The sequence below is a fragment of the Astatotilapia calliptera genome, chromosome 11, assembly GCF_900246225.1.
Source record: "Astatotilapia calliptera chromosome 11, fAstCal1.2, whole genome shotgun sequence".
NCBI lineage: Eukaryota > Metazoa > Chordata > Actinopteri > Cichliformes > Cichlidae > Astatotilapia > Astatotilapia calliptera.
Genome location: NC_039312.1, coordinates 30,009,255 through 30,035,170, shown reverse-complemented (window position 1 = coordinate 30,035,170; position 25,916 = coordinate 30,009,255). Strand labels below are relative to the sequence as shown.

At 40.3% G+C, this 25,916-nt stretch overlaps 1 protein-coding gene across 4 annotated transcripts in view; it reads right to left on the bottom strand.

The window, feature by feature from the left end:
* Positions 1-917: 917 nt before the first annotated feature.
* sema6cb (semaphorin 6Cb) overlaps positions 918-25,916 on the bottom strand; it is a 144,990-nt gene continuing 119,991 nt past the window's right edge. For 2 of the 4 annotated variants that reach the window (XM_026183764.1, XM_026183765.1), the window contains 4 exons: positions 19,700-19,758; positions 19,196-19,246; positions 14,934-15,089; positions 918-2,753 (listed from right to left, as the gene is read on the bottom strand). In XM_026183764.1, the coding sequence (XP_026039549.1) occupies positions 1,423-2,753; positions 14,934-15,089; positions 19,196-19,246; positions 19,700-19,758 (1,597 nt within the window). In that variant the 3' untranslated portion in view covers positions 918-1,422. The remainder of the gene's footprint in view (positions 2,754-14,933; positions 15,090-19,195; positions 19,247-19,699; positions 19,759-25,916) is intronic. The other 2 variants (XM_026183766.1, XM_026183767.1) reach the window with 2 other exon arrangements.

Sequence of the window (25,916 nt, the reverse complement as noted above, 5' to 3'; positions counted from 1 at the left end):
ATTAAAAAAAAAATTAGATAATTTACAAAATATTAGCCTACTTTGTAAAAAAAATTATAGTCAATATATGACATAAAATATGATTTATTAGTGGGTGTTACAGTCAAACTATTAATTCAGTTAATTAGAACCGATGAGAAATATCTTATTCTGGAATGAAACTCTTCACATATACAATAGATACTGTATGACACATACTGACAACCATAGAAAAATCAAACACCTACAATATACTGTAGCATAGTTGCCATCTGAGCCCCTTGCATTGACCCCTAAGCCCATGTCACACACTATTATTAAATAAGGCACACATTTACACATACAGTTAAAATTTGGCTAGTAATTATTCCTTTATTTACAACCAATAGCCACAGAGTTAATAATTATGATAACTGCAGTCTGTTCGATGTTCAGTGTTCATTCTCCTAACACCAGACGGCAAGACGTGTTTGTCTTGTCCTCTTTGGGTCCAAAAAATTTCAGAGAAACATGTTGGTTGTTTCCATTTCAAAGAATATTAGACCCACTAGAGTTGCGGAGCACCAATGTTGTCGAAACATTCTTGAAGAACTTAAATGGACCCGAATGTTGTCACCTGACATCAGCTGGGACAGGAAAAAATAAAAGAGAAGGCGAGTGTAGCTGCTTTGTTGAAGTATTTCCTTTGTCTTGTCATTGTGACCAAATTTGAATTGGTGTCTGGAGCCAAATGACAACATTTGATGAACATTTGATGCCCCTAAGATATTTCTTAGGGCTTGGGCGGGGGGATCGTTTGATATGCCCAAAGATGAGAGAGTATAGTAAGGCAAAGACATAACTACTTTCAGGGGATTTTTTTTTTTTTTTTTTTAACCACAGGTTACACATACTGCATATGTATATGTATACATATACGGTGTAAATATAAACACACATATATATACACACACATGCATAATATAAACACATTCGAGGGTGGGGTGGGTGGGGACCGGATACCAACACTACATCAGAAAAGGTTAAGCAAAAGCATGAATCTAAGCGAGCCTCGAGCTTTTAAGTCTTCAAGATGACTGATGTGTCAAGTTTTTCCAACATCAACGTGTCCAAAAACGGAGTTGCATTGTAAATCCACATTGAGGACATTGGCAGCCTAATATAAGGAGGTGGCATCACGTCACCCAAGTAAGCGGTTCTATAATAAGCAAGTAGCTAAGCAATACCAATATGGTACAAAGATATTCGTTGGACAAAAAGAAGCGGCAAAAAACAAGTTTGGTTGAGGCTTTTGTCCACAGTGACACTGGTGCCACACAGTTGGTTGCGTTTTCAGGTAAAGGTCTGCAACCCCAAACTCACTGCATTTCTTCAAAGTTTCTTACAGATGACACAATGAGGGGAGGGGGGGAGGCTCCTTCTCTTAGTCCAAGAGCATACCCCTCAGTAGTTGAACTTTCCCTGTTCATTGACTGGGGATGTGGCAGGTATGAACAAGGGCTTGGGAGGGACGTCAGGTTTGAGAGAAGCTGCCCGACGGACGATCGCACCCCTGTGTGGAACCTCTTGCTGTTCTCCATTATAACTGTGCTGACGTGCCAGGTATCCATTGGGAAGCAGGGGATAGTGAACCTCACACGCGCTGCCCGTCGAGTTCATCCGCGCCAAAAGGGGAGGTGGCTGGTGGGGCCCGCCATTTCGTTGGCTGAAGCTGTGTTGGCGAGGGATCATTCCTCCTCCCCCTCCTCCTATTACTCCACCTCCGTTGGGCATTTTGGTGGCTGCAGCAATCAGTGATTGCCTTTGGGAGGAATGCCTCCTCTCCAAGGTAGACTGGTGGTGCATGGGAATGTCTGGGGGAACATCCATGCGACGGGTGAGGCTGTCACGTGGTAAAGTGGATGAGCTGTAGTAGGGGGCTGATTCTGTCTCAGGTATCTGAGGTTGGATACGGTTGGCAAAGACTAGCTGGCCTCCACCTCCGCTGGCCATCAGACCAGATGGGCTCATTAGCTGAGAGTTCTTGCTGCCGCTAGCCTCGTGGATGTGCTTCAGAAGCTCATCGAGTGAGGTTACTTCCATCACCTTCTGAGAGTAGCCAGCGTAAGGCTGCTGAGACAACACACGCTCAACATTGTGGATTTTGCGTTCATCGGGATGAAGGTGTCCGGCTGCTGACTGGCTATTAGACAGTCCATGGGAGTAAGGGAAGACCTGCTGGTGAAGCAGGGCAGAGCTGGGCCTGGAGCCAATATTATGGGACTTTGGTTCCTTGGCATTGTTGCAGTTCTGATTCTTCTCCCACTGGTTCTTGAATGCTTTCATGCTCTTAATTGGCAGCTCTGGGGTCGAGTCTGGTGTAGGCAGACCAGAGAGCTCTGAGGAATGGTGGAGTTGGTGATGCTGGGCATGGACCAAGTCTCCCATTGTCATTCCATGATGACCGTTTCTCCTCGATGGGTGATGCTCCTTACTGTTGGCGAAGAAAGAGTTGTAGATCTTGGGAGATGACACCTCCAGCTTGTCGTCCTTACTTTGGCTGTCCAGGAGGCCATTGAGCTTGGCCAGGCTGCGCAGTGATAGAGCATGTGGGATTGGGGCTTCGGGGTCTTTCGACAACTTCTTGGTCTTGTGGCTTGTGTGATTACAGTAGCATGAAACCAGGAAGCCAGAGAGGAAGGCACCAAGGACAAAGGCCACCAAAACACAAGCAATCAGAAGAGTATAATGGACACTAGGACTGGGTTTGTCTTGCTCTGGAGGTCGCCTCACACCTTAAAACAGATGAAAAGAGAAAAAGGTACTCCAGTTAGTTTTTCTGACTGAGCCAGAAGGTTTAAAAAAATAAAAAAAAATTTTCAAGAGCTAATATAGGTCAAGCAACAGCTGGGACAGACAGGTTGTGTTTACAGGAGCTTCACTATGTGGGGAAACAGCATGGGAGGGGTGTTTGAACTAAGCTCTTGGCTTCCTTTCCTTCCACTGTTAATAGATGAATACAGCCTTTCTTTCTTGGACTTGTGCTTTCACCTCAGACAGGCAGAGGCCAAGAGCTCCCCAGTCAGTGAGGAATCAACTCTGAAATGAGTTAGAGCTTTAAATATTGATGGGAGCACAGCAGCAGGAACCTGATGTCATTTTCACAGACTTCGCCTTCCAATGCGAGGATCAGGAGCGAGAGCACCTGGTACGATGAACGAGCCAAAAATAACAGGTCTATTCAATAGCTCACCGAGTCTGGCACCTTTGCCAACACAGACTCAAATGAGGTTGTCAAATTCTTTCAAAATGAAGCTGAGGGGACAGTTTGCGAAACAGCACACCAAGAACACAAGGACATTAGCTAAGGTAAATCTACCATGTAACTGTCCTTAGGAGCTGTGACCCAAGCACCGTGATTGCCTAATGGCGTGAAAGGCAGGGATGATAAGGAGAGAGAAACCTGCCACCTCTTGTAATCAGAGCTCATTTGCAAGAGGCTGTTGCCATCTGTGGTGACAGACCCTTCTCTCTGCCCTTAATGACAGTTCTGCGAAACTGATTAGTCTGCAGAGGGGGACAGCTGAGCTGAACTGAAAACAGAGAAGAATGCAGGTGCTCCCCACAAGCTAAATTCAGCAGCACATGAAAGCTTAGTGGAGGAATTAAAATGGAAAACAATTATATCTAAATCAGCCTTGATGATAGTTTATAAGGCGTTTAAAGAGCGATTTGTGGATGAGTATTAAGGCAGCCAGTTCAGTTATTAGGTCTGCATTATAAATAGTTTTAATATTTACTTTACTTTTAAAACTTAGAGAAATTAAAATTCCTCTCAGAAAAATGAATAATAAACAGAAAAGCAATCAGGGATCAGTGAAGCAATCTGGCATTGTGACAATGGTATATAACATATTGTGATTTGTATAGACAGTAACGTCTCTTGATTGCTAGGAAAGTTAACAAGCATGTGCAGTTTTAGGATATCATCTTAGTCTGCCAGGGAGTCACGAAGAGAACCCGAGTTCTCTGCCAGTCTTAGAGGATATTGGTTTTGACACTAAAAGACTTTTACTTTTTAGTATGGTGAAGAGCAGGAAGAAAACCGCCTACATAACATTATTAAAGGCAATAACTATGTGTTAGGAGAGTCAAAAACGGCCTTTCTGACTGTGTTTATGGAATTAGAGGGAAATATTGTAAGATATTACACAGAGAAAATCTGATCAGAGACTCGCTAAGTTTCAGTTAAATCTCTGCACAAATGCACAAGAGACAAAAGCACAAATGAGTGGAATATAAATTCATTTTCTTAAGCCTCAAAAGAGACCACGGTAACTACACTACACATGACAAGGAAAGACGAGCAATTTGCCTCCTGTCATCATTACAACTTTAATTTGACAGAATCTCATTACAACAGTGGACTGATATGCTGAAATAATAATCAAACAAGATTTATCTCTCTTCACAACGGAGCTGTATGTACAGTTTCTAGCAATTTGTGTTTGGAGAAAGACTCAATTATTTAGGTCATGAAGTTAAAAGAAGCGAAAAAGTTTCACTTCTTTTATGTGAACTGAGCAGGTGTGCTTGTAAAAGCGTACCATCCCTTCATAATGTATCACTGCATTCATTGTGAGGGGTGATTTACCATCGTTTGCCCAGCTGAAGGATTCTGTGGTGCACTAATCTTTTTGGAAATAATGCTTTTAATAGAGCTTCCAATTAAAAATTCTCAGTTTTTAGCCATTTATTCTTATGACTGCTTCAACTTATGACCGCATTAAAAAGTCATAAATCATAATTGCAATCCCAGTGGGCGAGGCAATCAGGAGTGATGCTGCAGTGAGCCCATTAATACCACTTCTTTTAATCTTGGGCATTTCTTTCAATCAGCTTTGCAGCATCAGTATGATTCCAAGATTTTGGATCTAACTGATGTGTTCCCTGGCGGCGTGCAGCTTTTGTAATGAGTGGTAAAACTCTGCTCTCATCTCGGTGTGCACTTTGTCTCCCGTCACCCCCGTGGCTTCCCGGTGGCTGTGAGTCATCTTCTCCCTCTGGACCACGACACCCTCCTCAGTGTCTGTGCTTACAGGCTTATAGCGATGTTCCTCCTGGTTGAGGGCTATGAGTCAAGTGCCACAGCAGGAGGTAAAACACACAGCTGAGGTAAACAAACCCAGAACCTATGAATGGCCTGTCACAACATGTTTCATGAGCAGGCTGAATAACTCAATCAGTGGGTATGTGGGACATATGGTGCCACCGGTCACAGTGAAATTAATACCCGGTGAATCATACCAACAGCCTGGCGAGCAGCTAGGTGGCGGACAGGAAGTGCTCGCCAACTTTACCTACTGAATTTGCACCACTTCACAAACATTTAAAAACGAAACAGTGTGTGCAACTAAATAAATATGTAGTTCAGAAAAAGTCTTTATTGGGAGGGGGGGGGGGGGGGTCGCCCCATGTTAACAGAGTTTTACACTAATTACACAGCTCTCCATCAGTGTTCCTCTTCAACGTTGTCACATTATATTTTTGTGTCAACTCAACATGGACTTGGCTCAGCGGTGGCTTAATATAGCAGTACCCCAAGTCTGCCAAAAGGTAAAAAGACAGATGGCTGCATGTGTCGAGGCAAAGGAGAGAAGGAGCGAGAGACGGATGTTGATAGCCAGGAAAAAAAAAATAACTGAAGAGAAAGATGAAGGAATGAAATTCAACCTTGGTTGCAGGGGGGGGAGGTGAATTTGTGGGGACCCAAGGATCCAAGACACAGGGGAGCAAGTGTAAAAGAAAAAGAAGAGGACCAAAATAAAAAAGAAAAAGACTGAGAGTGAGCAAATGTATGTGAGAAGAATTAAAAGAAGAAGACTGGGAGAGAGGCAGAGTGAGAGATGCAGACTTGACGGGGTGAGTGACAGACCGTCACTCTGCTGGGTTTTGAAGCCTGGTGCTCTGCGGCATCTGTGATACGGATGGAGAACAAGCCTCGCGTTCCTCCACAGTGCCGTAGGAAGAGAAGCACTTTATGATTGCATCCATATTGTTAAAAATAGATAGCACGGCAGGTTATGTAAACAGGCAGATTTTACATAGCGCTGCCTGTGCCACGTCTTACTAATTGGTGCTGGTTTTTGCACGAGGGGAAACAAAGTAAGGAGGGCTTACTGTTGATAGGTGTGTTTTAAGAGTTTCCCTTTTTTCCCCTGCAGGTGATAAAGGAGAGTTTGAAAACAAATTACAATGGAAGTGACAATTTATCTTAGGAGTGCGCGATTAAATAAATGGATCCTGTCTTTGCAAGCTCTCAAATCGACTTCATTAACAAACACCCATAAGCTTTTCCATGACACCAATTACCGGTAATCTGAACCCTTTGAAGTTTCACACTTGCTCAATTGTGAAAATTTCCTTTTGCATGTCTTGCAGGACATTAAAGCATTAGCACTCTACAAAACTTGAATTTTAAATATTAAATATAAAGAGGGACTGAATACCAACACTGTCAAGGTCAGATGCATAATAATTCAGAGCTTTTTCTCTCACGCACAACTTTTCCAGTGGAGAAGGCTTTTCTCAAGGGTGTGTTTAAATGCTTTGTAACCTGGAAAACAATTTATGTTCTATTTTTTTCGTATCAAGTGAAGACGTTCCAAAATAGCCCTAATTAGTTTCTGCTTTCTGCAAGCTTACAAGTGCATGTAATTGTTCTGTTAATGGCTACTCCATCCCAATGAGAAGCCAATGAGACAAAATTGCCCCAGGCTTCATAGACAAGCATTGCCCCCCGTCTGCTAATGCTTCCACACCAAAAATAACAATTTAACTCTTGAGAGACACCCTGAGGTTGAAGATCGGAACAAATTAATTATTTGCCTTTTTTCAAGTCTGTGTGAAAAGCAGAGCAGCTCTGCCCCATTGCTGTGAGCTTTTAGTAATTTGACATTTTTAATACTTGATGTCTGCACACTGACAGACATGGTTAGCAAATGGAGCATGATTGTGCGCATCAGTGTGCGTGTCCACACAGATACACGGAATATCCGGGCTGTATGTGTGCAGGGCTCTGGCTGTTGACAGAGTGAATTCAATCATGTACACTTGTTATTAGGCATTTGCATAATATTCCACCTCAGTGCTCAGCCAATTGGATGCGGTTTAATATATGCACACGAGCTAAGGTGATATGGTGTAATGTAACAGATCCATTCCAATTGAAAAGTAGTTGTAATGAGCGCTGCATTTCATTCCTGGTGTGCTGATGCATACAGAGCATATATCTCATTACAGTTTTGATTGAATATTGGTAAATTAACCATGCTGAGACATCTGGTAATCAGAATCTGGTGTCTGCCTGACATCCTTCAATATCTACACCTGTGCTTTGAGAAGACAGACATGTTTTCAAGCAGCAGCAACAATATATTTTGCTTCAAAAACCCAGACAGGAAATAGTTTGGTTAAAGGGTCTAGCCTTCCAGATTACCCAAAAAACACATTTTCTCACTTCTTGTGCAGACAGGTTTAATTTGATTTATCCTTCTTCTAATTTATCAGCCTCCACACTTGACGAAGCCACGTCAGCACATCTAAAGGTGACTGAGCTTTGTTTGCCTAAAAAAAACAAATCTTGCTGGAAAAAAAGAAAGACTCTTCCTCAAGGAAATGGGCCACGAACACAATCTTCAGAGGCTGATATCTCCCAAAATAGGTGCATCTTTTACTGGACTGCAGTTTACTTACATGAGTAAATGTGCTTTTTGTTGTCATTATATAAATTGGTATCGGGTTTACTCATCACAAACCCTTAAACTATGCAGAGCACATGCACTGGGTCCTTTTTCCTTTTTACATGCAGTTGCATCAGAAACAAAAAGAGCTATTTATTTTGCCATTCAGTGAATGGTGAAACAAAATGCTTCCAATGCATCTGGTGCAGCAGAAACGTGGCACTGGAAGAATCTTGGCTTCACCAGTAAACTTAAAGAGACAGTCCACACCAAAGTCACTTTTCATAAAGCATAACACAATAATAATATTACACTGTAATGAAGACGCACAAATAAAAGGTGAGGAAAATCAGTGGCCACATCACCTGAAGTGTGAAATCTTTTCTTCGAATTGTCTTTGTGTGCACATTTATAATTGTGCTTTATTTGGCATGAACTGCTGCTTTAAGAGATGGAGAAACTTGCGGGCCACTCACACACCTGCACACAGTTTCAACCATCGGCTGTAAAATTGGAAAGGCAGATCATAAAGAGACGATGAAAAGGGTCAGTGAGAAAGAATTCAACAAAGGAGGCAGGTAAAGCTAAAGGGTTAGTCCAACTAAACATAGAAAAGAACAAAGAGAAAGAAAACAAGCAGGTAAAGTGGGAGTAACACTCCCCCAGAGGTCAATGAGACAGATAAAAGGGTAAGGGGTTAAGGCTAAGGGCCGGGACTACTGCGTAGTTGGATTTCACCACTGTGGGCCCCGTGGATTTCTGTGACACCCTGAGCTAAGCTGAGCTTTAATAGCCAATATGGAATAAAAAGCCATTAAAAGTTCCAAGTATGGAAAGTGAAGTATTTGGTATGTGTAATGCCTTTAAAGGTTAGTCTTTATAGCACATTGCAGTAAAACATGATGTCACTCAGTCGCTGTGAAGTGCTGGTGAGCTGAGTGAAGGGAAAAGATGGCCTAGTTTTGCATAACCTTTACGCCACGACTAGGACTCAGGAAGTCCAAACTGGAGCAGCTTTTCAAACGCTTAATGTGTGCGCACATCGTGGCCCGACTTGTGATAAATGATGCAAAAACAGCCAGTAGGGTCAACACAGAGCGACGGGTTGAATGAAATTTGGCAGACGGCGGCAGTCTTTAACTGTCATAATGAGCATGTTCTGAATATTCAGCCTCTGTCTGACCCTAAAGATCTAAAAAATGCATTAAATATTTGAATGCTCAACTTCACACTTTTGTGCTTAAAAGTATGAAAGTAAGTCCCTTTCTTTTAAATAGTGAGAAATGACATTGGGTATTTATTTATAACAACACACTGCTTACAACTTTACCAACTTTATCTCATTTAAGACAAACAAGTCTAAGAAGATTTCGGATATCTGATTATCGAACAGTACGCATGCTGATGTGGAATGAAGTGTCTCTGAGGAGTGGATATTGGAGGGTGGTTAGAAGGGACACAGTCAGAGCTCATTGACTAATGATACAGGCTGTGTCTGTTGCCATGGTCTTCAGAAGTATAAATAACTCTTTAGAAAACTAGCTGGCATCAATGTCCCCCCAGGACACCAGCCCTCCTTCATGAAAAGGTTCAGCTCGAGTTCACTCTCTGCTCTCCTCCTGTAGTGTTTTAATGAGATTGAAAACGCCCGCCCGACTTGATTCTATTATCGAGCCATCTCCCCACGCTTGTCAGCTAAATTAGCTGCTAACCTGAGTTTTTGGTCCAACCCACGCTGGTTCATCTAAATGTGCAAGAGTCAAGGAAAAGGTCAAATAACAATAGAGGGCAGACGAAGGGGAGAAAACAAACCGGAGAGGTCTGGAACTGGGAATCTGATGCAACACACTTCTGCTAGCCCGGAGACTAATGTGTGTTCACACAAAATGGAGAGGTGGGCGTTTTCCCAGCCAGAAACTGCTCGAGTGCACCCGACTGCTGTTCTCTTTTCTAAATAGCAGCAGGTCAGCAGGTCTCTGCCCCAGCCTTTTAGTCTTTTCTGGTGTTTACATAATGTAATGCAGCTATCCACATCAGAGCAAACCATAACTGAGCTACACTAAAGAGATAAGCTATGCTAATCCTAAATGCATTATGTGTCGAATATCTGCCTTTTCTATTTATTCGCACCTTTAATAAAAGGGTTTATTTCTGCTCATAGGCTCTTTTAGAGATGTCCACTCAAAGGCAAACCTTGAAATCTGGGGTTACTTTTTTGAGCCATTATATCTGAACTGTTGCCCATAGCACAGGTGCTCTTTCACACTCTCAATGTAACAGTGACTGCCTTACCAATTATCCTTTTTCCAAAGTTAATTTTAGTTTTGCCCTGAAGGAAATCACCATCTTACACAGGCCACAAGTTGAAAAGTAGAACCAGAAGTGAAGGTTAGTGTTTAAAGTCTATACTAGTGGTTTGAGAATTGGATGCCTTTTAGGACACCGATTAACCCTGTGTTACTGTACATTTTGAATGTGTCTAGTAGGGCTGCCCCTAAAAGTCAAAGCTTCAAGGCAAAAGTTGAAAATCTGGCTAAGATGCTTCACTTCAATTGTTTGCTTATTTGCACAACAACATTTAGACAAGAAGCTAAAATCTAAGGTGGACTGATGTTCTTGCTAACCGATGAGCCCTCTGCTCGGTGTGTGACAAAGTTCATTTGTTGAGGCAAATTTGGCAATGACTGCGTGAGACAAATTAGCTGCAGCCACTGGGAAGTGCATGGTGACAGCAGTGATTAAGCTACTGTAATATTCCATATGACATCTGCATATGCAGAAGTTTCTGATTAACAGCTATCCAAATGTTTTGTATCATGTTTGCTGCCCCACAAGACCAGTCTCCCCCTCTTTTTCTATTTTCTGTGAGTAAAATCACAGGAACTGTGGTCAAACCTCAAAATTAAAGACTTTGTCAATTCAGGTAAGAACAGCCCTGAATTTCATTCATGTTTTCACTTGTTCATACTGTTATAAACAGCTGAATAGTCATTGTGAATTGTTTGGCAGGCTTAAGGCACTTTTCTCTTTTTCAAAACAAAAAAGTTCTCCTATTAGGAGTAAACATACATAGACACTTTTGATCATTTTTCCAACCATATATAGTATTTAGTCCGCTCTCCAATCTCTGCATCTTCTATGAAAAACAGGGGTTGTAAAAATGTTTTTCACAGATATTTTAGATTAAGAAAAGTGCAGAAAAAAGTAAATGATGGTTAAGCTCTGTTTACGGGGCTGATGATCCTGACAGAGTTCACTGGGACCTTGAAGAGACTCCAGCCATTTCTAATCTCATTAGTGACACCTGGGCTTTTCCTACTCTAACAAGTCTAAATTGCTGTTGTGAGTAAGGTCTAGAGTTTGTGTTTCACATTACTTTACACTGATTATGTAGCCTGGGGGCTTCATGGCAACTTAACTGCTGCCAAAACTTGACTAACAAAGTTGTTTCCAAGTTTGTAGGCAAGCAGTATGTCAGCAGCATCAGCAATTCCATTAGCATCTAGTTTTAATCCTGTCAGCCACTGCTGTGCATTATGAAGTGTTTTATAAGTGCTCATAGCTGAATCTATAAGTAATAAATGGTGGCTTAGCACTTTGAAAGAAAACACACTCGATGCCTATAGAGATGCCTCAAATGTGAAGCCAGACTCATTTCAAGCTAGTGCCTACAGGAGTATTGATTAACATGCACATCTGTTTCCTCAGATGAGAATGAGATTTATGATGCATCTCTTGCAGACAGGCAGTGCATGCCGAGTCAAATCTCAGTCCTTTACAGCAAGTCCAATTCAAGATTATAGCATTTGATCATTCATCTTCAATACTATGTCAGTTGTGTTTTTTTTTAATGGCAGACAGCTGCAGCTGTCCTTATAACTAATATTACTCAGCCCGTCGGCTACTTTCCCATTTATTATTTTACATGTGTAAACCTCCGAGCATCACAAACAAGACCAACTAAGCTCATTTACAGTTTTATATTTTTATTCACGGATTAGTCGAGTACTACCACCACTACCTTCATTAGTACTTCTACTATTACAGGAGCATGCTTCCATATTCTAAATAATCTTAATTTAACTTACACTTAGCCCCTCAGCTAATCAACCGTTTGAAACAAGACATTTTAGCTCCTCTGCCACTATCCATTTAAATCGGCTTTGCTCTAATCAGCTGCTCGTTGCAGACAGTGTTTGAACAGCAGTTGTGTATCCCTGAAATGACCATAATGAGACACCCCCATCTTTGACATCACTGAGATAAAAAAAGGAATAATAAAAAAAAACCTTCAGAAACAGTATTTAGAGCAGTCTGAAGATTGACCTTGTGCCTCACAGGGATTACTTAAACATTATTGTTATTAGTAATCTTTGCCTGAGCATGCTCATATCTTTAATTATATGAACATCAACCATCACAGCAGTATATATACAGCTGAAAGTAATCAGAAGTATATCAGAAAACTTTATTTCACACTGGTTTAGCCTCAAGGTCAGTTGGTGCTGTAATTATTGGACACTATGTTTTGAGTAAAGACTGGGCCTAAAGATGGACAATCATTAAATCAAGTTTTAGTTTACTTTTACCATAAGTTTATTTTGTGTCCTAATCCGTCTACTGGCACATCGTTTGGGAGGTGTGTAACAGCCTCACTTACACACCACATGTTCTCTGACTTCCTGGTTTAAGGTCCTGCTTGTCATTTATTTACTTTATTTTAAAATGTAAGCTTGAACGGCTCATCGTTGCCACCGCACAGTGTTTCTGCCTGAATGGAAGCTTATTTTACATGGTGAGGATTTACGGATTCTGACACGGTGTGTGCACAGGCAAGCAGCGAGAAGAGAACAAAACACTGCTTCACGATGTTTTGTCTTCATTGAATTCTAGCCAATGAACTGCATTTCTTTTGTAAACCTGCAAAAATGCTTTGACTCAAGACAGCAAAGCTTCAAAAACTTTCTCTTGCTTTGCAGCTCCTATTTCGTTACAAGATCGTTTCAGAGTAACAGCTGCTGAAACGCCAAATGCTTGGAATGTTAATCAGGATTAAGTTTGAACTGTCATCTTGAAAAGTGAGGAAAAAAATGATACTCGAGACAATGAAGATCAAGAATTAATTAAATATTCAGAAACTGGTTAGACTTTTATAGGTCATGTCATTTACTGTGGCAGCTGAGGATTGGTGTGGAAGAGTTTATGCTCTTACTGAGAAATGAAATGTTTGATGTATTTAACAATGTGAGAACAGAACTGAAGTTAAACTAGAGCACTTTAAACTTGAGCAGTAATAAAACCTAATTCAAAATCACTGCAGCACTTATAACTACAGAAATTATAGATGTCTGAGTTAACAATGAAACCTTTCAAGCAGGACTGATTTTTTAAATAATGTGACGATTCCACCTTCTAAAATATAGGATTTTGTAGCTTTTTTTCTGTGTGCAACATTGTAGCAAATTAAGTAAAAGCAGAAAGAAAAAGTAGATTTTATTAATTTAGCCTAAAACTACCATAAGGATTTTGTTATTAATCACTGATGTTAGCAGACAACCTCCTTATTGATAAAATAATTTGTGCCAAATACATCAATAAGTGTAAAACAGCGTATGTCACTTTGTGTGAAGACATGAATGATAACAACAGATCATTTTGTTCATTTTTAAAGAAAATATTAATACTATTTGCTGCAAAAGTCACCAGTTTTGCAAGCTGTGGAAAGACGAGTGCTGAGTTATGAGAATTAATAATGACTTTTATTGATAACACTTTTTTTTTTTACCATAGAAGTTAAAGCTAAAAAGTGTGAAAGAGACATCAAAGTATGTAGAAACCAAAGTAAGTGGTTTTAGGTGTAATGAGGGAGATTGGTGCTAGCATCTTTCTAAACAGCTTGTTCCCTATAGTATTTTCTTCTGACAGAGTCTGAAGAACAGGAGGAGCTTGGTGGGATGCTATTTGTTGAAAGCGTATGCCACAATTTTTAGGGAATCAATTCTTTTTGTTTTATACTGTCATTTTACTTTGAAAAAATTAATTTTAAATTATTATTTTAGTGACTCAGAATCAAATTCAGGTATAGAGAGAGTATCATCGGTGGTAGAACCCCAAATAGCCTGAAAGCTGACATTACATTCTCAAAGTTTGTATTAAAAGCTGACTCTTGCCTAAAACTGGAAGGGGCATTTAAATTGTAAATGAATGGTCTTGTAAAGAGAGAAGGAAATGTTACCTGGCCTGTGATTTTTTTTTTTCTCATCAGAACACTGACGCTGAGGGGATATTTGTGTGTGTTGATGAGCTAAATAAATAAAAGATGAGGAAAGGGCATGCGGGAGCAGTGTTGTGTAGACCTAGGATCTCCGCTTGATGCGAGGAGTTAATTAGTGCAACGCAGAATCTATTTACGTCGTCAAATCCGTCACGTTTATGGCTGCCATGTCAACAGAGCACATCAAGATGTATGGCTGCGCATAAGGAGAAAGCGAGATCCTCTAACACTTTTTAAGCTTACCGGACTCAGCTGTATTGATTAATGTCCATCTCTGTTTAGTGATTATGCACAATGTGGTCTCCAATTACTGTACCAAGAACTTGTCATTTAGCTCACTTTCATCTTACCCCACTGGGCTTTGAGTCAGTAGAACCATTAGGTGAAGCTGTGTGGGAAATTATGCATCACGTCATGAATCGCAGGGACTAATGAAGTATATGAATCAAAAGGATCAATTAGTAATGCCTTCTCCCTTTCACTAAGAGATTGGTTTAACTAGAGAGTTACGTGTTAGTCAGATAATGAAAGCGATATTTCACCCCAGAAGAACATTAAGCCCATATTAGCATGCATACCACCACATTCAGAACAATGTTCAGCCTCCAATATAAGTTTGTGTTCTACTGGAGAGTATTTGTTGTCATTGACAATTCAGAATCAGTCTACTTCACAGTTTGCAGAGAGAAAAAATGTATGACTGAAAACTGGAGAAAATAAGTGTTGATTGAATTTGTCTCACTTGTGTTTTTTCATTAGCTGTGTGAGACTGAATGCAAGATGACTGAACTGCTTTGCAGGTATGCATGCTGAAAACGGGAAACTGTTGCACCAGAGTGATATATATATTTTGGGTTACTTTTAGTCTGGTTAGAAGTGTACAGTGAGGCATTCGGGGCCCAGCAGTGCAATCCTCAGCAGGTCAGAGTGTATCGAGGACATACATCCCTCCCCCTTACCCTCCATCTCCACACTGATTGGCTCCGAGTCAGGTGACCCTTGTTCCCCAACAGGGGGAGGGCGATCAGGACCTGTACCTCTTTCAGGGTCACCTGCCTCCTTTGGGAATGCCGCCCCATGATAGGTTGTGCTGGCGCTTGTGGGTGTGGTCTTCCCTGTGGTTGTAGCGAAGGGGGAAGGAAGAGGAGGAGTAGGAGGAGGAGGGGGCAACAGAGTGAGTGATTAGTGAAATGTGAATCAGTCTGTAGAATCAACTTTAGAGAAATGAGGGTGATTCCTGAGTCGAAAGATAACCATCACCCGTTAACATAAAGACCCTGTAATGACTGTCAGGGACATGATGAGCAGACAGAGCACAAGTTAATTCGTCTGTCAATTCGCCACTCCGCAGATACAGTGATTTAAATCTCTGCAGTGTAGTTAACCAGCTGCTTCAAGTCACAATGTATTTCTCCAGCAAAATGAGATTAAAGCATCTCAGCATTTGAGATCATATCCTGGACTCAAAAAATATTTTACAACCAAAAACAGCTTGTACCATTTTAAAAAGCTGTTTTTCACATTTTGCGACTCTAAACAGTTATGAGGGCACGATGAGAGTATGCTCTGAAAAGGTTCACACTGAAATAATAATATAAGTATTTCTTTTCATAATGGCATAACTGCAACTAAGGTTTTGAACACTTGAATAAATTCCCAGAGCTCAGGAAAAAAAAAGGTTTTCATATTCTGAATTTATTGTATTGCAACTTATTATTCTTTTATGCATATTCCTATCTAATCAGATCCTTTGATCCTTTGAACCACCAAGGTTCACTCATAGCTTAAATTCTTGAGTGAACATGAGTGAATGAATGAACATACGGATGGGCGACAAAATAAAGGAAAAACCTGAACCCCTGAGCAGTAAGTAGATCCAGTGGCTCAATTTTCACAACACGGTTTGGGTCCATGTGTCTGCTAAAAGGAACAGGTTGTTGCAAATCAATACACAAATGTTCAGAGCGATCATTTTTAACCTACAATGCAACATTTCTGTTGTGCAAAAGTGGCCAGGACGGCAATGTCCTCATCTATAGGACAGAAAGGGCCACTGAATAGTTTGAAGAGAATGAAAATGATATGTATCACAAGCTACGGTGTTCCTGATGACCAGCACTCACATGGTAGAAAGTGTTCTTCCTCCACAATCATCAAAACAATAAAGGAAAGAAGATCGGTAGCACTTTATAATACAGCCTGTGACGGGCATAAATCACCTGTAAATAAATGGAATTTCATTGGATAATTTTTTGAAATTATAATGTAATTATAAAATAGTTAAAAGTAGGTACACTATAACAATGTGGTAAAAGTCAGGCTTTTGGAGGAAATAAAGAAATGGTTAGAGTTTAAATTTAATCTGCAAGTAATTTAAAGTAATGCGTAAGTAATTTCAGGTATTGCATAACCATATTAAAGATTAGGGAGTGGCTTAACCTTGTTAACTTCCAGGTATTTTACAGAAGAGAAGACATTCCTTTCATGCACACTTCTTTTGAGAAAAAAAAAAAACAAAAAACTAAAAGAAACAGCTGGACTTTGCTCTGTCATTATAAGTTCCAATTTTGATGGTACCAATTTATTTTTTCCTATAAAAGCAAGCAAAAACCATCCTTGTCACATTTATACTGGTAAAATAAAAGGATACCTGAATATTACAACAATCATCATGCACTTGTGTTACAGCGGAATTACGATATAAGATGGGGAAAAAGAACTTCCTATATTGTAAAATTACTACAAAATTGCAAACTATTTCAAATGAATTTTGACTACTTCGATGTACTTGTTTTCTCCCTACTGTTGAAACACAACTTAAGTCACTCCATAATCTGTGATATGGATATATGATACTTAAAATTAATCATCCACTACCAAAAAAATACTTAAAATTACTTGGATAATGCTTAAATTTAAAGTATAATTATTTCTTTGTTTTGTATTAGAAAGTGTTACCAGAAGCTCCTTTGGGATGACAACGTGTTTCTTCCCTTCAGTGCAGTTTAGTGACTTAAAAAAAAAAATCAGTTGGAGTTGTTCTGATCATACATGGTGTCCCAACGCATTACTAAGACACCTTAAGTTGCATTTTCCTTACGTTTGTCTAAAAACACTCATTCCTGACAAGTTACTTAACTTCTCCATCACCTCGGTGTAGCCCAGCAAACATTATGACTAACACATTTGGATTTGGTTCAAACATATGCCAAGAAACACACTGGGCATTAGTTGCCACAGGCACGGTATTATCAAACATATTTTTTCCCAATGACACACTCCACATTTTGATTGCACGATTAGCTCTCTGTTGTCCTTGAGGTATGGTGAGCAGCATGCTGCTATTGGCTTGGGCTCACGCACTAATAAGCCAGCCATAATGTTAGCATTCTGCAGAGTTCACACCCAGACTGGATGAGAAGAGTTTGCTCTCTCCGTTTCTCACTGTGAGCCAGTTGACAGTGTTCACTCTGAATGAGGAGCCCTGTCAGTTCGCCATCTGTGCTGGGCAAATTAAAACTGTACCAGGAGGTGCTTGGCCCTGGCACTTTGGACGGCAGCTCCATGACTTCATCATTACTTTATTAACTTACCATTTTTTAAGAAAATCTAATAAAATGTTTGTCTTTTTTATTGTTAGTGAAGCACAAAAACCCCGTTCACTATAAAACACAGAAACACTTTACTACCTACACAGGCAGGTGCTTGTCTCAAGCTAATCCCTGTGCTGGCTGTGATTGTTTGGGTGACAGTGGAAGAAAGAAAACGTCCCTGCCTTTGGTGGTTTTTTCGAACAGGGAACAGAGCCCCCGAATGACAACAGCTTTGTTAGGCATATGGAGTGTTTTATTGTCTCGGAAAGCTGATAATTGATGTTCCGTGTAGAGACTTAAAAGGCTTTTCTTGTGAATCAGCTAGAAAAAAAAACTATAGACACAAAAAAGAATAAACCAGAGACAGAATCTGACTGCGTGTGGAAAACTTCAAACGGAGCAGTGAAGCATTAGGGTAGTGAGAACCCCACAGGATTAAGCAGTAGGGTTGCTCATCAAGTCTTGCTACCAACTGAGTTGTAATTCCTCCAGCAGTGAGGCTTTACAGACTACTGAGGCAGTGTGGGACTGTGGAGGTCTGGGCTGAAGCCTCGAGCAGACAAAGTGGCCTCTGTTCTAAGAAAAAGACACAGATGTAGGAAGGATAGTTCTGAGCCATAATGGCCAGCATCTTCTAGGATGATGGGCTCGGTATTGTTATAAATCACTGTCTTGGATCAGCCACTGCCATTAGATCCCCTGTGCCTCAATTTGTCCAGTGACAAAGGGATCTGACTCCTCAACTCCTTAAAAAGTTGAGGCGGGTGCACTAGCTGTGTAGATAAAAGTGAATGAGCCTTGTTAGCAACCATCTGTTTGAAAATGACTACTTTTGAATGCAGCAGTGTCAGAAAATTGTCCTAACACCACCTCCTCAATCTTATCTGAGTGCTAGCCAGCTTAGCGCCATTTCTATTTCTATTCCGGCCATGCCAGGGGCTGTGCGGTGTGGCTGGCGGGGGAGTAATGGAACGTGACAGGGATGATGATCCTTCTTGATACAGGGCATTAGGCAGCCTGGCCAGCGGAGCTCCTGGTCCATCAAAGAAGTGATGCTTCAGACAATGGCTTCAATGTTTAAACTGTCAAACTGGCTAAGAGGGAGAGGTGGTGCCAGCCATTCAGCTGCCTCAGTAAAAGATTCTCTAACCTCCCATGTAGCCAAGTGTGGAAACATTTACTTTACAGGCACATAACTGCATAGATCTGACTCGTAGGGAGTGAGAAGTCCTTTGCAATGATATTTGGGGATATTTTTAAAAAATATCCCAGCTGTTTTACTAATACGGCCTTAAAGGTTTTTCCAATCTTCCAATCTCTCTTCTGTTCATACAAAAACCTACTTGATTTTAACTTTTGCTGGTCTCATCTTCAAGGTAACTTCCTTACACACCTCTGGGCCTCACAGTGCTGCTGCTATGCATAGTAGAAAAAAAACCTTCTAAAATAATACAGGATGCAAACAAAATTTCCAAAATTAAATAAATAAATGAAAAGATAAAACTAACATCCCTTTGGGAATAAGAAAGGCTGTTAGTTGTTTCTTAGCTGTGAGACTGTTGACTTTAGAGAAAAGGGACATAAATGGAAATAAATATACGTATAAATAAATAAATGTGTCCACTGACCATACGCTGAATCCAGTGCTGTGTTCTGCTTGCGAGTGGTTGCCAAGACATCTGGAGAAAAGAAATACAAAACAATATCAGTGTGATATTATTTGTTAAGATTTGCGTTTTCTGGACAACATTTCATTACGTTCTGATGGGAGGCAATGATTGCTGAATTTGTCCTGTTAGTGGTTCTCATCACATCCCAGACACATGCAAAAGAGCTGGAAACAATTCACTTTGTCTTACAAAAACATGCTTCTTTGAGCAAATGTTTAATTAGCATAGAAAGATTGAGAACAGTATTCCAGCAGGGATTGTGAACGGAGGTGGACAAACTACTTTTCAAGCTCCTTCAACATGAACTAAACTGCAGCCATAGCTAAAATAAAACATAACGCTCCATTTTAATTTGTTCAGTTGCGCCAGCTGCCGTCGAGATCTGATAACAATCAGTAGTTTTAAATCTGCCTTTATTGATCATGTAAATTCCTACGAATAAATGAGTTTGTTCCATCTCACCGTGGCAGGTATCGGGGTGCTGATGGTAGCCGTTCTCCACATCCTGTTCAAACCCGCCTCTGAAGACAAAGAAACAAAGACGCACACCCACACAGCAACAAAGACAACGAAGCCTGTCAGTAAATTTGCATCAATCCATTTCACTCAATGTCCATTTCTAACAAAGCACCTCTTTCCAAAATTGGTTTTGCTCAAAAGCAGCTTTTGGAGACAGGAAGGCAAGCGCACCAAAAGAAAGGGGGGGGGAAAGAAAAGAAAGAACAACAAAATTGAATTTGTTTTACATCTGGCTGAGGTCAGAGTGTTTGTTGTTTGGACACAGTAGTGGCCAGAACTGCAGGGAAAAAAAATCTACCCTTAGATCTTCCTGCAAGGTTGTATACCATCAAATTTGTGGCGTTCAGCAGATTCCAGAAGTTAGTTTGTGATGAAAGTAGTAATTTACTTTTGTGTGTCCTTGCATTTCCTCAGCTTGGCTCTTCTGCCTGTACTCTACTTAGTCATTTCCTACAATTTGTAGATATAAGCCTCTCTCTCTATCCACAACACCTCCTCTAGCTGCACTTTATTTAAGTCTACCAAAGCTGCAGCTGATAAAATTGGTACCTACAGTTTGCTCGCTCGCTTGCTCTGCCATGTACGATCGCCGGATGAAACAGTGAAGTGTATCAGGTCAGACTCACTGACACCAAAGCCTATCATTTTCCCTGATGTCTTCACTGAGACATTTTCTGCTCCTGACTCCCTGGCCACCTCCATGGACATTTTTCCAAATTAATGAGTAGCACAAAGTGAAGGAAATAAATACAGAAAAATGAATTGCTTTTGCAGAAAGCTTTCTAAATGTTTTTTGTGGATTTCAGAGAGGAAAAGAGGAAGCACAAGGTCTCATTCAAAACACCATTTACTGTTTTATGTAAGTGATGTGGAAGGTTAATGAATATTTGTATAATTATTATAATGTTTTTGTGGTCCCCAGACTTTATGCATGCTTGTGTGGCACTTTATTCTACATTCGGTTACATTTCTGTAGAGTGTGATTACATTTAATTGAGTGACAGTCATAAACTGAGCCACTGTGAAGTGAAGAGACAAAAGATCAAATAAGTCCCTTCAAAAATGTTTTCGCCGTGTAATTTTTGCCTTTGTGAACTTGTGAGTATGTAACTCAAATCCTCTTAATTCACCTTTTGAACCACTTCAAACTGACAAGAAACACAATCTGACAATTATTGATTTTCTGCTGCTCTGATCAAAACGCGCCTACGATTGATACGCTTTTCCCCTTAATACAGACGAGCCATCTTTTACCTTCAAGTCAATCACAAATAAACGGCTCATCCAGATGCATCCGTTTGATGGTTAAGCATTGAGATTGAGCCAGTGCACGGTGGAGCGGAAGTCTTTCCAGGCTGAGCTGAAATGAGCTTCACATCGTCGCCAACAATCCTCCCACATGTTGTAATGAACCAAATAAAGCAGACACAGGCTCATATACTGCATAAGCTTAAGTGTAATGATCCAGTATACAAGAAGAAACACTTTGTAAAAGCACACTCACACGCCCACTCTATAACAAACCAATTAGTTCCTTATATAACCTAAACAGAAACATAAGTCTCACACAGATTTTATGCAAACACAGACCCCCAGCATCCATCTATTATTAGCAAAAAAAGTCTTCTAACACAGAGACAAGAGAAACACTTTTGCAAGCACAAATTCAAATAATGAGCATCGAAAAAGCAATAATACTAAACTCAGAAGGGGGTTGGTGGGGGGGAATCAGCGCAAATAATCATTTCTTCACTGCAAACAGTCAAATTTAGGGATTTGTGTTTGTAAAACCTTCTGCAAGGAGGCTGATTAGCTCACATGGGCCCACCTGGTGCACCAAATTATACCCTTTGTTACTCACTAAAAACCCTGACTCTTTTATACCAACTTCTTATGTTTCCTGAGGAGGGAGAGTGTTGGTGTAGGACAGGAGGTGATTATCAAATCAAAGAACACCATGCTGATACTCAGTGTTGTGTGGAGAAAAGAGTAGTTTGCGAGATAAACTTGAGAAAAACAAAAGAAGATATATCTTTAAAGGATGCATTTTCACAGCTTGGGAGTAGCTGGTGTGCTTGACATTAAACAACTGATGAAGTTTTTATCCGTTTCTATTTTTTCCTTTTGTTTAAGTCACAGACTTTGTATGTTAGTTGTCATTTGCTTTTTATTCACCCTACCATTGTTGCACTTGCTTTTAATCAGTACAGTGAACAGCTTTTTTGCTTCTGTATTTCTACACTCACTGGCCATTTAATTAGGCATGCCTTGCTACTACCAGGTTGGACCCCCAAGTGGCTCTCAGATTTGGATTAATTGGATTGAGATCTGGTGACTGTGGAGTACTTGAGTACAGAGAGTGAAAACCAGTTTGATATGATCTGAACCCTGTTACATGGTGTGCGATCCTGCTGGAAGTAGCCATCAGAAGATGGGTATACTGTAGTCATACAGGGGTAGGTTGTGGTATTTAAACAAAGGTGAACAGGTCCTAGGTATGCCAAGAAAATATCCCCCCGTTATACCATCAACAACACATTTTATGTGGTTCCAGTTCTGTATGCCGTGGTAGAAATCGGGAACGTTTTTTCAATCACCCACTGTCTAATCTTCATTCCCTTTCAGCCTCATTTTTGTGTTCTTAGCTGTAAGGAGTCATACAAAGTGTGGCCTTCTGTTAGTGAAGCCCATCGGCTTCAAGGTTCCACGTATTGTGCATTCAGAGACGCTCTTCTGCATACCTTGGTTGCAATGACTGGTTATTTGAATTACTGTTACCTTCCTTTCATAATGTGAAGCAGCCGAGCCATTCTCCTCTAACCCTCAGACATCAACACAATGTTATTTTGTTCAGACTATTCTTGTAAACCTAAGAGGTTGGCTGGTTAGGTAGCAGAAAAATCCAGCAGGCCTCCAGTTTTTGAAACACTCAGGTTACCTTGACCATGTCTGCCTAAGATCACTGACTTCCTGTCATCTGAACAGCTGATTAGATATTTGGGTTAACATCCTAAGACCTGAACTTCTCCATGGCATGCATTTTTAATTTCTCTTTGATATTTGGGCTGATTGGCACCTGATGAATGTAAAAACAAAGAATTATCAGGTTTTTGTTGTTTTTCTTTTTACCTAATTTTTGTTTCTGAGAAAAATGAGAGCAACATATGAGCATATTTGTTTAAAATTTCAATAGAACAGTGGCAGTATAATGTCCTCGTAAGTGGATATCAGGCCTTGTAGAGCAAAATGTAGTATTTTGGTGTGGACAACCCAAAATGTGATGTCCACATTTATGGACGCCAGGTCCTAGGAGGTTAATGAGCAGCTGAACCTGATGAAGTGGCTGGAGAGTGTACTTACATCTATATTTTGTATTATAAATTCATTTTGCTGTGAGGCAAATTTCCCTCTGGACAAACAATGTTAAGCTGAAATGACCAACATTTTCACCCTGCCGTTTCCATCCACCTTTAGCTGTTCACCAGAAAAAGAAAAAAACAAAAAACACACGCCTCAAACTCATTTTTTAAAGTGAAGGTCAAACAGTGAAGTGACAATCAGCAAGTGGAAAGACTATTTTATTTCACACTGTGGATTAAAAGTAAACCAAGGCTATAAATAGAGTTGTTTTAACTAGTAGGTTGACCGGTCACCTTGATGTTTAAAAAAAATATGCAAAACCGCTGGCTCTCTTCACCATAATTGTCCTGGAGTTCATGAGCATGAATAAACAGCTGAACCCAAGGACCACTCACACTGTCGTGCTCAACTTCACAATTACAACGCGCTCACTGCTCTTATTTACAAAATCTTTCAGTCTAGGTTCAAGTACTGCAGCTTTTACTATGCTGCTGAGCAAAGAGATCTAAATTTCTGCCTGGTGTGCTAGATTTGTTCCGTGGTCTTTATCTTTATTCTGACACTCAAAACAAAATGCCCTTCCAGCCAGGAGCACAGTATTGATTTTATTTAGCAGATCAGAGAAATAATGTTTTTGGATGTCTGACGTTCCACTTTAATGACGCCAATCTTAAATAACACGTAAGGTGAGCATCTGCACAAGAAAATAACTCTTTCACACGGGAATCCATAAATAAGGAAAAAACGTAGGCTCAAATTAATCACACGTGTAACCACCAAGGCAGGATGGAGAACTGCACGGATACAATCATACACAACCTGAATGGCTGTAAATATTTTGTACAGATATATATGTAATATGTAAACATGTGTATGTATATTCTAGAGTTGACCGCATTTCAGTGTTTCAGTAAAATAATAATAAATATTGTATAACTTCAAAGAAATTTAAATACAAGGTGCTTGGGGAAAAATGTATGAACTATACATAATAATAATAATAATAATAATAATAATAATAATAATAATAATGGATTGGATTTATATAGCGCTTTTCAAGGCACCCAAAGTGCTTTACAATACCACTATTCATTCACTCTCACATTCACACACTGGTGGAGGCAGCTACAGTTGTAGCCACAGCTGCCCTGGGGCAGACTGACAGAAGCGAGGCTGCCATATCGCGCCATCGGCCCCTCTGGCCAACACCAGTAGGCAAGTAGGGTAAAGTGTCTTGCCCAAGGACACAACGACCAGGACAGAGAGCCCAGGGATCGAACCGGCGACCTTCCGGTTACAGATGCGATTCCCAACCCCTTGAGCCACATAACATACAGTATAACTGCTAATGTCCTAAAGCAGGGAAATAATGACTGCAGAGCCAGTTATATTTATGATTTGGCGCCATGACTGAACAGAAGTTGTGCAGAGTCTGCTCCAGCTGGCAGTCAGTGAAACCATCATCACATTATATGGTACTAGTGGCATTTGGCATCAGGGTATGCCTGTGTCCCATTTTTATTTTTAATCAATATTACCATATTTTAATTCCCAGATAAACTGCAACACAACCAAAGTGTGCAGAATCTGTAAGATTTTAGAGCATTTAACTATATTTTCAGTATTTACGAGTCCAAAACAGATCAAAACAAAGTAAATAACTGAAACGTTTAGTAGATTGAGGTTAACTGCTCTCCAAATACTTCTAAAAACACATTGGTGAGGTTGCAGTGGGTGACATATTATTTATGATTTCTTGCACTGAACTCCCACACATAGTAGATTTTTTTTTATTATTAATCCCACATAGACTGATGATTACTGGAAATACTGGAGCAGAATGAGTTAATCCAAAGCCAAAAATAGTCCCCAGCAAATAGACCATATTTGTTCTTTTAATCCATTTGATTAGTGTTTTCTAAAAAGTAGTGTTCACTTTTAAAGAAATTCCTAAGCCTCTGAGAAACTGAAAGAGAAGAAATGCATTTTTAAGGTGATTGACACCTTCAGGAACCGGTGAGTCCTGTAACACTATGAAAATCCAAACGCTGCCCTGATTAAAATTCAGCTCATTAAACGTCATCAGCTTGGAAGAGCTGCAAAGCAACTGCTACTTTTAAAATATTCTGGAAGTTTTGACGTGATCATTTATATCTGTAATGCACACCGGAGTTCTTTTGGTGAGTGAAAACAGTGAGTCTTTAATTTTGTGGAAGAGAAGAAAGCCATATCTAAAGAGAAGAGCAGGTGGTGATTGATGACTGCATCAAATTGCCAGAAAACTTGCAATTCTTGCTGACGCACACTGTGGTCAAGGTCACTTGTTGGTGCATTTGTACTATACCATGAGGCACCTGAGAGAGAACATTGGGTACAGTCTAGCCCTGAGGAAAGAACTCACTTGACTTTGACACTACACTGATGTTTGATCTCCGGGTTGTAGATGGAGCTACAAAATGTGACCATTTTGACATAGAAAAGGCTAAATTGTCGACACAAGACTGCAAAGACTCAGAACAGGACTGTGATTTAAATAAACAAAGTTGGTGCACAAGGAAGCAACCCTGAAGGAGCAATGAGCCAAATTTAAATCATCTAATGAGCAGAGGTGCAGAACTTTGTCATCACATCTTGAGTAGAAATACTGGTGGCCTGATCCTCATCCTAGCCGTTTCATCTTCATTACAGAGCAGATATGCTTTTTCTTTCTAGGATCTCTGTCCACTCTTTGTCCTTGGCATTATGCACTGGTGACACTGATTGCATTAAATGCATAATGGATAAACTAAAACACCCAGAA